Source organism: Cyprinodon variegatus, unplaced genomic scaffold (genome assembly GCF_000732505.1).
Source record: "Cyprinodon variegatus isolate N-32 unplaced genomic scaffold, C_variegatus-1.0 Scaffold846, whole genome shotgun sequence".
NCBI classification, from domain to species: Eukaryota; Metazoa; Chordata; class Actinopteri; order Cyprinodontiformes; family Cyprinodontidae; genus Cyprinodon; species Cyprinodon variegatus.
In genome coordinates, this window is record NW_015151299.1 from 226,725 (window position 1) to 243,262 (window position 16,538).

A 16,538-nucleotide genomic window follows, 5' to 3' on the forward strand; every position below is an offset into this window, starting at 1 on the left:
ATAGATAGATTGACTGATGTTTTATTAGTCCCCCATAAGCGAAGTTCAGTTGATCTGCAGCAATACATACGGTAAATGCATAGTTAAGAAAGACCGACTGTTACACTGTCTTGTACCAGGAGGAACAACAGATCCCTCAAAGTCCTCCAGTCCTCTGTTTTACAGCAAAGGAACACATACCATCACAAAAGTGCACTTCCTAATCAACATATCCAGCCTCTTACTGTCCCTCAGGGACAATGAAAGGAATACTCCGATCTATTCCCTCTCATCCCCTCTATTTACACGCCACAATGGCTGTATCATCAGAATATCTCTGTATACGGCATGTCACAGATGGTACTTATAGCCAGTATTGTAGAGTGTGAAGAGAAAGTGAGACCTGGATTACTGATTATTGCATGAGCAAATAATAAACCCCTATATTTGTTTTAAATTTAGCTAATTAAAATGGAATTTATGGTTTACAAATGATGGTAAAAAAAAAAAAAAAAAGTATTTAGACCATGGGTATTAATAAACAATATTGTTCCTAGCCATTGATCTTTCAAGAATACTTTGGTACTTGATACATTTTTAAATTAAGGCTGTCACTGAAGAGTTGTGGAAATTATGCTGTAAAACTTTTGATGTGACCTGATACCATCCAAGCATGGTGTAGGCACTGGGGTACAGCGCACAACTCATGCATGGAAGCCATAATCCTAAACACAGTCGTCCCGAATTAGATTCACGACCAAGATTTCCCTTCTCTCCCCTCCCACTTTACTGTATGTCTACAGTCAGTCCAAGACCTCTAGTGCTACAAAAACGTTCAAACTGCATATATTCTAAGAACAATGTAAACAGTGCATATGTTATTGCAGAAATAGATATGGTTAATCAAAGTAGATGATGTTTAATGGGATAAACTGTTACATTTTATACGAATTGTTACATCTCTGTAAATTCTGTGGAATGATGCATTTCATTCCCAAAATCATTTAATGTAGGAACATGGCACCATTCTCACATTCCTTTTGTTAACATAACTTCAACAGTGTTTTGATAATTCACTGATACAGTAACAACATTTTATGCTTTTTACAATTAAAGCCAACTGTTACTCATTATTGACTTAAAAATTAGCCTTTGCAGTTCTGTTTTACAAAACTCTCAACTTTAGGGATGTGACTTGCACTTGCTCAGCATTTGGGAAGAGTCAAATCAAAGTATTTGATGGATTTTATGACAAATTATTGATTTAAAAAGTTATTTTCTAAATGGACTGCATTACCAGCCAAAATGCATTTTACTGGCCAAACCTTTTAGAAATCAGTACCATCCTCCAAAGTCCTACCCTGGACAATTTATGGCAGAGCTAAGTGGAGTTAAGAGGATAGAGGGAGAAGAGTGTGCCAGAAGGGGAGGGGTGGTGAGGGACTTGTTGGGTTGGGCTTGGAACCTGTTCATCGCTGCTTAAAGTTCTGGTATAGTTTGCCATTTTAATTTGAGGAAACATTGGAAGTTTGAGGCTACAAGTACTTTTAAGGCACTTATATACAACTGATTTAAGTAAAACATTGAAATAAAAATCCGTAACTTAACTCTGTAATTGTGTAAGTGATCATAAAATTTAACCAATTTAGAGTTTCGGGCTGAAGATGTAGGTGAAAGAAAGGCTAAGTGTTAAATAAATGTCAGGATATACTTGGACTGTAATTATCCTAAATTCAAATTGGTATTTGAAGTTGCAATCGCCCATTCCATGTATTTTACACAACAGCACAGATTAAGAGATGATTTCTTTCTTTTTGAATGATGCATGTAGTCTAACTCAAGCAACATAATTTTCCTGTAGCTTGAGGGGGACATTTCATGTAAGACACGCTTCTAGGAGAGGCATTGAGTTTCTTTTTCATTGTACAACCTGTTCTATCTTGTAGTGCTACACATGTCTCAGGAATTTGTCTGACAAATGAACTTGTCAATGAACTGCAGGTAATTAGAAAACTTTTCATCACTTCATAGTTATGTTCTATGTCGAGACTTTGTGGCAAACTTAAGCACTTTTAACTCAAGCACCCAGTCACATTCTCATAAAAAACTACGTATTTTGCTTGCATTAAAATTGCTGTCGTTCAAACCTGGTATATTGTGCCCCTGAAGTATAAAATTATGCCTTATTTGCCAGTAACCCAAGAAAATACAACAGTCTAGTCCAGTTTATATATGTAAGTTTGACATGAAAAGATTTGTATATAGATCAGGAGGTACCTTGAAAATTTGTAGCTCCTCCAGCAGCACCTCCTCTATGCTGTCTGTATCTTTGTTGTAGATGGTGATAACTTTCAAAACCAGAGAGTCATCTAATAACAGAAAACAGTTATTCTACATTGATGCTTCTTTGAATGTTTCATAGCCAAATAATATAACTATTTCTGCTATGCTTTGGTAAACTGCGTTATCAATTTATAAAACTCAAAATATCTCATACAAATAAAAATACAGAATAATGCAATGTGCTTTACCAGTGCCAATGTAGAGAACATGGTAATGTCCATCCTGCGCTTGGACTCTGTCTACTGCAATTTGGGTCAGCTTTCTTCTGCTTGGCTCTGTCTGCAGGAGAATAGGTCTGTGGTGGTGTGGAAGGACTGGGCGGTACATCACAGGATGCGAACGCACAAATCGCAAAACCTCGTCTGGAAAGTCTTTTGAGTTGGAGAAGCTTCCGCCGTTCATTTTACTGGCACACTGTTAACAAGATGAAATAATTAAAGAGAAAAGGGGAGATTTAACAGCTGAGAAAAGAAGAATAATTACCGTCAGCAGTTGGCAGTGCATGAAACAGAGTTAATTAATTAATCAGGTTCAGGCTATGCCAGTATGAACTGCTGACGCAGCTGCATCAATCTGAACATTCTGAAAAGCTCATTCTTTTCAGCTTTGGACATCTTTCTTAGATGCTAACTATGTTAAATTGAGAGTGTTGAGAGTGAAGAATATGGTTTAGTCTGGCAATTTCAATAAATAGTTTTGTAAGAGATTTAAGGCTTACAGATCCAGGTTGAGGATAAGGGACTTTGCCCTCAAAGGCTGTCCAGTGATGCTCAAGTCTCTCTCTGTGGGCGAATGGTCCATTGAAAGCTGCTCTTATGTCTTCCATGTGATACATACAAACTGCATAGCCCTTAAACACAGCACTGTAGAAAAAGGTCATTATTACTAAATTTATAGATTAGGAATATACATATAATTCTGTAGGCATCTTACACTCACCTGGTTGTGCTGAAGAGGCCAAAGATTTCTGGGTTTTTTTCATCTTTCTTTGTGAGCACAAAAACATCCTCTAAAAGAAAACATGCAAAAGTGAGTTCACTGGTTCCTTAAAATATGTATTTTTCAGTGAGTCTCCATAAGTGGTTAGAACATATTGCTGTATCCTTACCAAGATTATCAAAGTGTGTGTCAATGCCGTTTGGTCCAGGCACAGAGCAGATGAGACGAGTTTTCAGAAAGGAGCTCCATCTGTTCACCAGCATTCTTTGTCCTCCTTGGTCATTCTAGGAGATGAAATCGGCCCATATTGTTATTTTCCCTGTCAGAACTGACCAAATTCTGCTTGCAAGCATTTCTACTGTGTAAGCATTCTCACCGCACACACTCGACCAATCTGGGTAAGGACCCCTCTGTTCACTCCTTCTCCGTCAGTCTCCCGCTCAGTGAAGAAGAAGTAAACTTTATCATCATCTCTGTCATCATTGTCTGGGATAACTGCTGACCCCACAAACTTAGGCTCTGTGAAACAACGTTTTATCAAGCAAATCAAAAAGCTTGGTAAGAAATGATTTAAAAATGTAGAGACTAGAACAAGCAGACCTATGTGTTTTAAGATTCATATGCAAACATCATAGTTATTACTAGAAATGTTTTATTGTGTTATTTTACAACAAAAAAGTAGCTGTAATTTATAAGGAGTTTATATCACAGATAAATTATGATGTATGAATTCATAGTGAGTGAAAAAAAATAAAAAAGGAAAGTCTAATGTGCATTTGTCACCCTTTTTACACTGGTATTCCAAAGTACAGTGTATTTAATTTTAAGTAAAATGGTGTTTATTTTATAAAATGTAATGAGCAGATCACCCTGAGCAGATTAACTCCACTTTTGAAACGTGGTAACTAGGAGAAGCTTTAGAGATAATGGTAGTGGTGGCCTGGTGGTTAGGGCATAGGGCTTGGAATCCTGAGGTTTTAAGTTCAAAACCCACTCCCACAGACTACCATTCTGGGTCTCTGAATAAGACACTTAACCCCGATTGCTCCAAAGGCGCCCAACAATGGCAGCCTACTGCTCCCCAAAGAGGAATGGTTAAATGCAGAGAGTTAATTTCTCCATTGTGACATCAATGAAGTTCAATTTATTTTTATATTAATCAGCAGGGACAGTGGAATTTCTAAAGACTGATATAAGTGAAATTGATAAAAACTAAGCATTCCCTTCAAAGTCTTGCTAAACCATTTAAAAAACAAAGGGAAATGGAAGAGAGACAAACCACAGAAGATGCTTTGGAGTAAATATGATATACCTTTATTAAGTGGAGTGAATGTGATTTGATTATTTCAGGAAAAGATAAACTGTATGATCATTTTATAACTTTTGTATCTTGTATAAAAAAAACTGTATTGCTGATTACACCCTATTTTTAAAATTGAGGTAATTGAAGGTATTATTTATTAATATGATGCCAGAATTAAATAGTTTCTCCTCTTGAACTACCATGCTTTCTGAACCCATTTAATGATAATTTGGTTAGCCTCATTTAATCTATATTTCTAACAGCAAGACAGAAAGGCTCTTGAAATACCAGATGTCATTTTTAAATGCCAAAGTTGATAAAACCTGTTTTGTGGGATAAACTGGACTCTTCCTGTATCCTTCATTATAACTTAAAGGTAGTGATTAGGACTACAATTTCTTTCCTTTTTTAGTCAACCAACCATTGAGCTGCTGCCTGTCGTTTCTTTCAGTGCGAGTGTAGGTGTTGTTGTTTAGTCGACACAAGGCACCATCATTTTCCCAGTAGTCAGTGTAAAGGCCAATATAAAGCTCTCCTCCTAAATAAAACAGAGAAGGAAAGCATGCATATTAACCACAAGGTGGCAGTATTTACCCTTAAGAGGCAAAAGAGTTGAAATTGGGCTGTATTGAAAGTGCTTGTGTTTTCAGCTCTGCTGATGATTAAAACAATGAGTTATATCTTACTGCGGAGTGTTGAAATGCAGGAACTGTTGGGGTCATATGGACAGCGTCCCTTCCCACTCATAACACTCTCTTGTTCAAGAGCAAACGTTGTTTCCTAAAGCAAGGCACAAACACACAATATGAGCTTGATAATTTCCATGAAAATGTGCACATCCTAAGTGAGACAAACCCCTGAAAGGGATGCAGGCCTTACGTTAACAAAAATTATTCAAGGTAGAAAGATGGTAGGGAAAAAGGAAAGAAGGTAGATGGGAATTTAGGTGATGGATGACCAAATGGGCAACTGTCAAATAAAAGTGTTTATCCAGCTTCACTCTGCTCTTTTATTGCTGTGGGATTCTTACTCCCACTCATCTGCAGTGCAGACAGCACAAGTGCACACAGTTACACACAAACACACTGTCACAACTCATATATTGTGGGCCACCACAAAAATCTTGAGTAGTTACTGGTATTCCAGTGGTGCTATGTCACATTCTGTCTTGATTTAGGAAGCGGCTATGGAACCCAACTCTGCTGTACCCATATAGCAACTGGTTAGTTTTTCTCCTAAAGCCATTCTTTGTGGATGCTTATCTCTTAAAGGTAAAAGTAAACCTGACAGACCAACATAACTTAATAAGAAATTCTGTTTGAAAATTAAGAAAAAAAGTAAGATTTTTTTTTTTTTTTTTTTATCACATCAGATGATGAATTTATACATTATATGCATGTATGTAAGATATGGAGTTGTTTGGAATAGTCAGCCACAAAGACGTAGTAATGCTGAGCAATGAGCATTCTTGAGTGTAATAATGGCTGAGTCTTGTTTCTGTCTTAAAGCTGCTGTCAGCCTATTTGACCTCTTTTTCAAGTGTTAGTGAACATATTTTACATCTGTTTGTTATCCAAACAACCAAATTCAAATGTGTTAAAATGTGTCATACTGTTTTAATGCATGCTTGTTCTGATGTACGTATGCAGCTAAGTTTGGTTGAATACACATATGCATTAATGACAAGCAATAAGTTTTCACATTCTGATTTAAACATGCATTGAGGTTCTCTACCCTGAAACGTCGTCCCTCTTTAAAGGGAACAGAGGTAAGTAGGAACACCACGGATACATCTAGAGGATACTGCATGTGCAATGTCCAATATTGCAACAGTTCAAGATGTGCTAAGAATTTTGAAAGGCTTTGGCTAAAAGATAATTAAAACGTTGGAGCTATAGTTCAAGCAGTATAATTTCAAATGTTGGCTACATTTACGATGAGGAGTTGAAGGTGTTCTTTGGACTAAAGCTAAACTGACTGTTAGTCTTTTGCTTTAGGCTCAAGTTCAAAAAGTAAATATTCAAAAGAATATTTCAGACTTTCTTTAAAATGGCTTTGTGAAAAAAAAAGCTGCTGTGACATTATTTCCTATTTTTCCAGGAATAAAAAACAGGTAAAACAAGTCCTGTTCTGTCTTTAAAGTGACTAAGTTGATTTTAATTATTTAATTTACTAGAGGACAATGCATTTTGCATGTAGACATATGTTTGGGATTCAGAGTGTACAGCTGTATTAGTGCCAAAAGACTTAAACACGTGTCTCTGTTTTACATCAAATGATCCTATGATCTCCAGGTAACTACATTTATCTGCTCAAATTAGAATCAGAGTCCCTTGTTTTCTGTAGTAATTTTTCATTTATGCATCATCATTGTGGCTTGAAATCATTTGACTTAAATCGATAGATAGATAGATACATAGATAGATCCTTTCCAACAAGGCAGCTGCATGGCTAAACAACAGCAATAGGTAACAGTCCGCCATGAGGCATCTACTGTTTATATATGTCTATGTTTAACTCTACCTTTTCAATCTGTTTCTTACTGGTCTGCTACAATGGAAAAAAGCCTCTGCGAAAAATCAGTTATCAGGACACATGATACAAAAAGGATCCTTTCAAATATCTTATCTCTAAATCAAACTTTGTCTCCTTTTCATCACTCACCTGTCCTTTGTGTCCCACTCTGACCATGGCACAGACAGGATTAAAGGCTCCTGTTCCACAGACCAGCAAATGAGTTTGGTTGTATTGCTGCAAGACTTTAATATAGTTTGCACATTCAGGCTGTTGAAATAGAGATATGAAACATATAATAACAATTGTGGTATAGGTGAGGTGTGGGCTGCAAAAAATACATTGCCATAATGTGAAAATACTAAAAAAAGACATCAATTGCATGATCAGTAATATCTATAAGTCATAAACAATAGTAAGAGTCTATATTAAATCCAGTCCAATCCAGTTTTATTTGTTAAACACTTAAAAACAACCACATCTGACCAAAGTGCTGCATAGAAAAAATAAATAAATAAAACATAAACCAGTGCAGATAAAAAACAAAGAAGCTAAAACATGGGTAAAAATAACATTCACAAAATCAAATATATAAAATTGGGTAAATGATAAAATGAATAAAAGATAAAAAAAAAAAAAAATACAAAATTAAATAAAGCCTACTCTCTTGCTAGGTGTTAAAACCCGAAGCAAAAGGGTGGGCTTTGAGAAGCGATTTAAAAACAGTCAGAGAAGAGGCCTGTCTGATGTGCTGAGGCAGGTCATTCCAGAGCTTTGAAGCGCCGTCCCCTCTGAGCTTCCGCTTAGTTTTAGGCTCTAGTGGGTCTATAATGACTAGAAGCTTAGAGAGGTATGGTGGGGCAAGACCATTCAGGGATTTAATAGCAAAAAAGATCATTCTAAAATGAATTCTAAAATGCATGGGCAGCCAGTGGAGTGAGGCTAAAATGTTGGAGTTGTGCTCATACTTGTGTGTGCCAGTTAAAAGGCATGCTGCATCATTTTGAACCATCTAAATTTCTCCATGATATCAATAAAATCAATCAATCAATCAATCAATCTGAATACAGGAGATGGAGCAGGCACTAACCCCCACATAGAGGGCATTGAAATAATCCAGCCAAGTGGCATGGATTACCATTTCAAACTGTTGCCTTAAAAAAATGGGCCTTCTTTTGGCCAGTTGCCATGAATAATAATAAAAAAATTTTGATTTAAGAACTGCCCTGATCTGGCTTTCAAACTTTAGATCTGCATGCAATATTACCCCTAGGTTAGTGATTATTGGTTTTATATGCTGGTCCAAAGAGCCAAGATCTATTCCAGTGGTGTCACCAAAAACTATCACTTCAGTCTTTATTTCATAAAAATATAGATATCCAGGCCTTATTGTATCAAGACACTTGATTAAGGCAGTGATAGACTGATATATATAATACAGATATTATATAATGAGTTATATCTAAAGAGACTTAATGAGCTACTCATACTCTAAACATCTACTGCGTATATATAAAATCTTTCAACCCAGGTAATTTTACAGATTCTGAAAGTTAGGTTAATAAATCTTGATAACTTCAAATTTGCCTTTACAGTTTACATAGCTGGTCACAGCCAAGTCCAAGATGAAGACATATTTATCTGTTTAATGTATTTTATGACATACCTTTTCCCTACCCTTCATCATGCACTCCTCTATTTGAAATTCAGTACTCCCCCAGTTAATCTGAAAGAAAAGCAGATTCTACGTTACCAAAAGATGTGATATAAACAAAGTAAATTATTACATTTTTAGCTGTACTTGGGCATATAACCTGAATTCTTGCAAAGCACTGTTTTACTGTATCTTTTATAAGATATAAATCCTTCAAAATTTAGTCATGCATTGTAAACATGTTCATGAGAGTAAAAATTTTGTACACACAGGTCTAGTTTTGATTTATCACCTAGGATTTTAGAAACTAAACAAACAGAAACTGATAAAACCCAGCGTACCTGTCTATAGTGGGCATTGACCCTGTCCAAGTTAAGGGAGAACAAAGCATTCTTGGCACCAACATAAAGTCTTTGGTGGCTCTCATCCAGCAGCATGGTCTGGGGCTGAAGAAGCAATCCTTGTCCCTGGAAGATCCAGGTCCTGTTCATCTGCAGAAGCTCTGCATAGATATTCAAACAGATTAGTGTTGCAACATTTTTATTGCATATGTCGGTAAGCGTGCAGCATACTACAGTCATCAACAATTTTCAATGCTCTTAAATGACCATCCATCCTTAAATATTCCTGAAATGAATGAATCATTTAGATCAAATAAAGTTATTGTTAAACTGAATGTTGAATGATTCCTTCAATATATAGCTGGATAACATTATTGATGTGACAATAATCTACACCTCTTTGAAGGACTTATGTATAAAAGTCTGAGAATTTACATTTTTTAAATGTTATTAAAGTATTTAATTTTTCTTTTCTTTCCAGTGCTGTGCATCAGTATTTTAATTAGATATTTGAGAGGCACACCACTGCAGGGGCATGGCACTGTCATTTTTACAAACCATGCCAGATGTGCACACCTTTAAGTTAATTTGGCCAGATTTGTTTCAGTCTTTTTCATAAAAAAATGATTTAATTCAAAACCTAAAACAATTTAAAGTTTCAATTCATTATTTGATTTTATTTAATTTTAGAATGCCTGACTACTGGTTGTAGAAATATTTGAACACAGTTTATTATTTGCTTGATTGACAGTATCGTTGCCAGTATTGTCTTTGGTGTTCTGACAAAGACCAAAAACAAAACAAAAACAATCCTAAACCTAAAATCAGTGGATTTAATACCTAAACTTAATGTAATACCTTCAGTTTATCCTCGCCCCTGAGGGCTATCCCCCTCATTCAAATGTTGGCAGACGAGAAACCCAAACCTCAGGTCAGCGGATTTAAATTCACATCCCGAATTTCCTTTTGGGATAAATTTCAACTTCAGGATGGACTTCCGGTGTGCAGTTCTGGCTTTGAATGTAAAATGGTGGTGACCTGCCCCCACTCAGAACTGTTGAGAAATCTAAAGTTTTTGAAAAGATCAACATAGCTGTATTTTTTGTATTACTTTTTATGGTAATGAAGGAATTTAAAGGAATTTACTCTCTTGGAACAGGATTTTATGTGTGCACTTTGATAAATACTGCTTTTGCCCACATAGGCACGGAAGTAGATGTTCTTTAATGTTCTGTGAACCTATCTTGCAAAAGGACTAGTCAGAGTATAATGATGTATTTATAAGCAAAAAAAAAGTTATGTAAATGTGTCTTATGACAAAAATGGACAGACAGACAGACAGACAGGTAGAAAAAGAGAACTGATAGTACTTTTTTTAATTGCTACATACTCCAAGTGTGTTTGTGACTAATATCTTTATGTTTAATCTTCCTCCTTGAATGTTGCAAAAACGTCTCGTATTTCTGAACTTTGCTTTCATCACGCTAAGATCAAAGCAAACCTTAAAAGCATCAATAAATAACTTAGAGGTTGATTATGAGCTGTGCCCGTGGTTCTGTCATTGCAACGGCAGGACATCATTCTTGGAAGATGTTGTATATTTGATTTACACTGGTCTCGTCCTCTGGTCTTTTTAACTGTGAGGAAGCCCTTTTATCAGGCAGGAAACTAAACCAGTCTCTTTTTCAGTCATTAGTTTAGATCTACTGCCACTCCCACTTAGAAATGGAGGCTGTTGCCCATTGGAGACATGTCGTTAAACATGCACACATACTCCTCAGAACAACAACAGAAAAAGTATTAAGTTAAAAAGTAATCTTGCAGCAACAACATATATACTCACCATTTTGTTTTCATGACTAAATAAAAAAAAACTTGTTCTCCCTATACCTTCTGCCTTTAAGCATCATAAAGGTTGAGGGTGAATAACATAAACTAAGCTTTAATCCATTGGAAGGATCTCCTTCCGCTGGGTTGAACTGCCCTAAAAAGACTTTCATTTCCTCATGATGAGGCCAGACTCAGTTCCCTCATAAAAGAAAAAAAAAGGGAATCTGGTGTGTGTTAGAAGTTCCTGTAAGACCTCAGGTATAATAATCGCCACAGGCCAGAATGGGTGGAGCTGGTTCATTTTGGCCTCCTTTCATGAACTTGGGAGATATAAGTAATGTTTAAGAAAATGAAACAAGATTCATCTTCTCCTTAAAAAACAGGTTGATGTCCTGTTGTGCAGTGTTGAAAGGCAAAATTCTTTGATTTGTTTTTTTTGGGGGGGTTGTATATTTTTCTGATACATGATCTGTGGTATAGATGGAGAAAATGTTTATTCTAATTCTGTAGATCAAGCACAGCAACAACTCTACTCTCGTTGGAGACGTTTATTTGTTTAGAATCGGATTAGGTATCCACAGACGAGGAGGTGACTGTGTATATTTTGTTGCTAATAAGATGTCAGAGTTGGAGACTAGCAACTGTTTGTTTGAGTTGCAATAGGTCTTGGGTGGTTAGGAGGTATAGAAAGAGGGGATGTGGCAGTTGTATTTTGGCAGGGCTCAGACATATTTCCTGTAATTATCAAATTCACACACACACTCAGCACGCACACACAGATCAGTTCTCTGTCTCTCACACACAGATGTCTCTGTTTTAAACAGTGGACATAACTCTTAACTTTGGCTCTCAAACAAATATCTTCTTGTCTTTGAAATTCGAATTTGCAAGAATTTATTAAAATGTCGGATATAGATGACTATTTAAAGAGCTGAAGTAAATAGACTAGAGTCAAATCTGTTTTTTCCTTTCCATATTTTTGTCAATCAAAATAAGAAGTTGATTATTAGTGTGGAAGGCTCAGACCTCAAAAGAAAGAAACAAACCAAGAAGGAAGAGTAGTGCATATTTTTTAAAGAAAGTTAAAATTTTCCTATTAAAATAATTATAGGCAATCAATTTAACTAAAATGCAAAAGGTAAATCTTTTGATTACACAGCGAGACTCACGGATGGTTCAGAGCTGTAGTTTAAAATTTCTGCTCTGTTATTATCCCAAGCAGCCTTTGATCAGAGTAAATAAGAAAAAAGGGGGATTTCCAATTTCCCCCATTCCTCTGTCTATTTCCTGTCATTTGTACCATCTTCAGCCAGTGAAGGCTCTTGTGCCATGTGCTGAAGAGACTAAAAGAGGAGGACATCTTTTTTCATCAGAAACTAATCCAGAGAGACACATGGCCTCACTCTTATCCAATTTCAAAAGGAAATCAAGGAGAAAAGGGACTGCCTCAAGACAGACACATTCAACAGCTGTCTGCAGAGCACTGACGGATACTTGGGTAGATTTAACAAGCAGTTAACTTAAAATAAACATTTTCATTTCCATGTTAAAATCGGAATGTAGTGAAACTGTTCTTTGCTGCAATGCTTGAGTATTTGCTCCTCAGCAGCATCTCAAGGTACAATAAAACACACAAGGGAGATTATAATTTTTTAGGACCTAAACTCATTATATCTTTTCCTAAACTGCATGTATGCATATGATTCTAGATTTTAGGATATAATTCCTGTGGATAGAAAAACATGCAAACAAAATATGGAAACTCCCCAAAAAGATATAAAGATATTCAGAGTTCAGAGTAAAAAAACTTCTTGCGACTAGGTTATAACCATCAAAACCGCTGCACCACCCTTCATGATTATCATTCCACAGATACCTTTGAAACACAATTAATTTGCATTACTACCTTTTGGGAGGGTTTTTATGTATGAAAGCCATAAAATATAACTTGATTGAGTTGTTTTTAGACTTCCAGCTAAATGTGTTCTCTAAATATTCTTCCCCATTGAGTGTGGTGACTCATCTTGGACCACAAAAGGATTGAGAGGGTTGATGAAGTGTTTGAAGGTACAAATAAAAGTTAGCAATCCCTGCCCTGTTCCTTGGAGGTCTAATTGCAGCAAGAGCTGCAAAGCTCATGAGGGTGTAGCTGGAGACCAAGGGTGGGAGGTGGGGTGTTGTGGCTAATTCTTTTTTAGGGATTTTGTTTTTGCATTCTCTTTGGCAAAGGGAAGATTATGTCATATCTTGAAATGAAAGCCATATGGAGGATCAGTGAAATGGAAAACTCAGTTTTTTTCTTTTACTTTATATTACTACAGATGTTAAAAATCAAGAAATTACCCTATCATTTTATCAATCATGTATTCCTACTCACATCATGGTTTTATTTTTAACATGCATTGCTTGAAGACTGATAAAATGTGCTATATTTTTCTCAACTAATTATTACCAGTTCCTCTGCAATCAATTTATAGAAGTATTTTACTGATAAATCTATTGTTATTATCCGATTCCTTAACTAAATGCACTTCCTGATCATCAGCTGTTTCTATATTGTCTGTGGTTTAATTTCAGCTGTAGTCAAAAGTTATTTATGCCACTAGCAGATTTAGGTTACTTCATCTTTTGTTTGTTTTTTTTAATAATTTTATTTCTCCTAACGAAAAGCATTTTTTTGCAGCCAGGGTGCTACCCTGAATCTTATTAGAGATTTTTAAAATAAGTAACGTGGGCTTATTATAACAGATAAATTGTCAGTAAAAGGAAAACATGCAAATTTGGCTTAGGAATTATTTTAAAAGTTTGATAACTGAGTTGGAAATATTGATTTTTTTCTATTTATTATTGAGAAAAATGTACAAAGATGTATGTCATTCATAAAAACTTTTTCTTTTTCAAAATTGACCTTTTTTGCATTTTTAATCGTCTTTCAAGGGAACTGTCTCTTTTTCAAATAAAATTACTACTTAGAATTGAAGGCTGAAGATAACAAAATAGAGGCACGTGATCTCGCCCTAGAGCTTGGACCTCACCCTGAAACCAGGCCTGAAGTCAGTGAGCCCTTGGCAATTGGGCTCCTCCTCTGGCAAGGCCAATCCCGAATGGGCAACACTGGGCGACACAGGGTCATCCCCCAGTGGGCCCACCATCTGCAGGGGAATCCATGAGGGACCAGTGCTTAGAGAACTAGGGAGCATTAGCCTCAGTAACCTGATCCATGGATGCTTAAACTGGCTAGGAGGACGTGGAATGTCACCTTGCAAGGGGGGAATGAGCCTGAGCTTGTGCAGGATGTGAAGAGATACCAACTAGAATTTGTCAGGCTTCCTTCACACATTGCCTGGACTTCACGATCCAGGAAGGATATGACAGTGACACCTAGAAGGGTGTGATCTAGAGGAATGGACCCCCAGCTATGTACCAAAGTGGTGTTTCATTATTGATTTTCTGTCCAAGTCATGGACTCCTCACGTCCTCTAACACGTCCAAGGATATCAATGTTTTCACTTGGGACCAGGACACCCAAGGCCAGGTTTGATGATCAATTTTGTATTCATATCTTTCAACCTTTGGCTTTAGGGCTTGGTTAAAGAAAAGGATGGAGCTGTCCAACGATCACCACTGGATCAAACGAGTAGGAAGGGCCTGGTGGCAACATCTGGTGGAGCCCATGGTCAGGGACATATTCAAACCCCACCTCCAGGATAGCCTCTCTCAGATTCATGGTTATCTTATGGGACTCCTGAAGCAGCGAGCAGATTTTGTGAGGCAAAGTCTGCTGGATCGTGGGCAGTCAAAGAGGCTAAACCATAAAAATCTGATTAGTCATCTTCAAAGCAATTAGTGGGAGTGGGGAGCTCCTGAGGAGAGTACGGCTGATTGTCCAACCTCAGCTTCTGAAGTAGCAGTGTATTTTTTGTCCCCGCCCTGGAATGGTGGACCGGGTTTAAACACCCTTCGGGGTGCTCAAGGGTGCATAGGAGTTGGCCCAGCCAGTTCACATTTGTTTTGTGGACCTGGAGAATGCATTCGACCATGTCCCTCATGGTGTTCTGTGAGCGGGGGGTGCTCCGGGATTATGCAGTTGGGGGACGTTTACCAGGGGCCATTTGGTCTCTTTACAAGTGGAGTAGCAGTTTTGTCTGCATTGCTGGCATTAAGTACGACCTACTCTTGAAGCATGTTGGACTACCCTCTGTCATCGGTCTTGTTCATAAACTTTTTTGACAGAATATCTAAGTGCAGCCAAGGGCCGGAGGGGGTCCTGTTCGGTCCTATTCTCGACTGGAAAAAAGGTAGTTTCTCCCCTTCAAGTTGGAGAAGAGTCCTTGCTTGATGAAGAGGTGTTCAAGTATGTTCATGTCACTTTAAAGAGTGAGAGAAGAATGGAGCAGAAGATCAATAGATGGATTGGTGTGGCTGCTGCTTTAATGCGGGGGCTGCCTCGGTCTGTTGCAAAGAAGAGAGAGCTGTATGAAAAGGTAAATCTCTAATTTCAGCTGCCGGTCTATGTTCCTACCCTCACCTATGGCCATGAAATCTAGATAGTGAGTGAAAGAGGTAGATCCCAGATACAAGTGACTGAAATTTGCTTTCTCTGCAGGGTGGCAATAGCCCCAAATTATTCTCATCAAGCCCCGGATTTTTTTTTACTGTAGAAATAATAAAGTAACTGAGCTGCCCTATGGTATTAAATGATAAGAAAGTTTGCTGTGACCACTAAAAAAGGAGTTTGTGTAGAAGTGGGCACTAATTCATGTGTCGTTGCCTTTAAGCGTTAATACTATTTAGAGTTGTCACAGAAAAAGGTTGACATATAATAAAAAGAAGGAAGATGTGGGAGAAAGATATAGATAAATAATAGTTTATTTCTATATCTCTATCTACAGAAAGACCTTTATACGTGCTGTATCAGCCTTAATATAACTATCCATACATCCATTATCTGACACGCCTGTCCCAAGTGGGGTTGCAAGGGGTCCTGGTGCCTATCTCCAGCTGACTATGGGCGAGAGGCGGGGTACACCCTGGACAGGTTGCCATCACAGGGCAACACAGAGACAAACAGGACAAACAACCATTCACGCACACACTCACTTAATATAGCTATATTAAGAAAATATAAAGGAAACAAATTCTATTTTAGTCATTTCTTAATATTTATTTTATTATTAATTATTTTCCTCAAAAAAAAAAAATCTAAATGGAGAAGCAAAAATAAAAAAAGTGGAATTTAGCTGTTGTGGGTTATATTGTTCTATATTTTTTTAAGATGAATGCAGGGTGTACGAAACAATATTAGCCCATAACTTTTTTTTATGTAGTAACATTAAGAATTATATCTATCACTTCTGTCTTCTTTTCATCCAAGAGTAACAATAATTTCTTTTAAGGGTTTTTCGTAATCTGTTGAGCTGATATTTATGGGTTTAATCAAATGTTATCTCTATGTATTTAAATACAGCAGACTGTGCATATGGCAATCTTAGTGTTTAAACAAGATACCAAAATGCTCAAGAAGGCTTCAATGAAAAGACCTTAAGCCCGGATAAATTTCCAGAGATTCAACTTCTAGGGTGTGGGGTGGGCCCCCAATGTTCCCAGGTCCCCTGGAAGCATCCCTCTAGAGATG

The 16,538-nt window shown here is 37.0% G+C and overlaps 1 protein-coding gene across 3 annotated transcripts in view; it reads right to left on the minus strand.

The window, feature by feature from the left end:
- The window catches only part of sema3e (sema domain, immunoglobulin domain (Ig), short basic domain, secreted, (semaphorin) 3E), a 30,360-nt gene that overhangs the window by 7,422 nt on the left and 6,400 nt on the right, over nucleotides 1–16,538 (minus strand). For all 3 annotated transcript variants that reach the window (XM_015397257.1, XM_015397255.1, XM_015397256.1), the window contains 11 exons: nucleotides 9,074–9,234; nucleotides 8,745–8,804; nucleotides 7,229–7,348; nucleotides 5,251–5,344; nucleotides 4,986–5,102; nucleotides 3,638–3,780; nucleotides 3,431–3,545; nucleotides 3,262–3,331; nucleotides 3,041–3,185; nucleotides 2,511–2,736; nucleotides 2,257–2,348 (listed from right to left, as the gene is read on the minus strand). In XM_015397257.1, coding sequence (XP_015252743.1) covers nucleotides 2,257–2,348; nucleotides 2,511–2,736; nucleotides 3,041–3,185; nucleotides 3,262–3,331; nucleotides 3,431–3,545; nucleotides 3,638–3,780; nucleotides 4,986–5,102; nucleotides 5,251–5,344; nucleotides 7,229–7,348; nucleotides 8,745–8,804; nucleotides 9,074–9,234 — 1,343 coding nt within the window. The remainder of the gene's footprint in view (nucleotides 1–2,256; nucleotides 2,349–2,510; nucleotides 2,737–3,040; nucleotides 3,186–3,261; nucleotides 3,332–3,430; nucleotides 3,546–3,637; nucleotides 3,781–4,985; nucleotides 5,103–5,250; nucleotides 5,345–7,228; nucleotides 7,349–8,744; nucleotides 8,805–9,073; nucleotides 9,235–16,538) is intronic.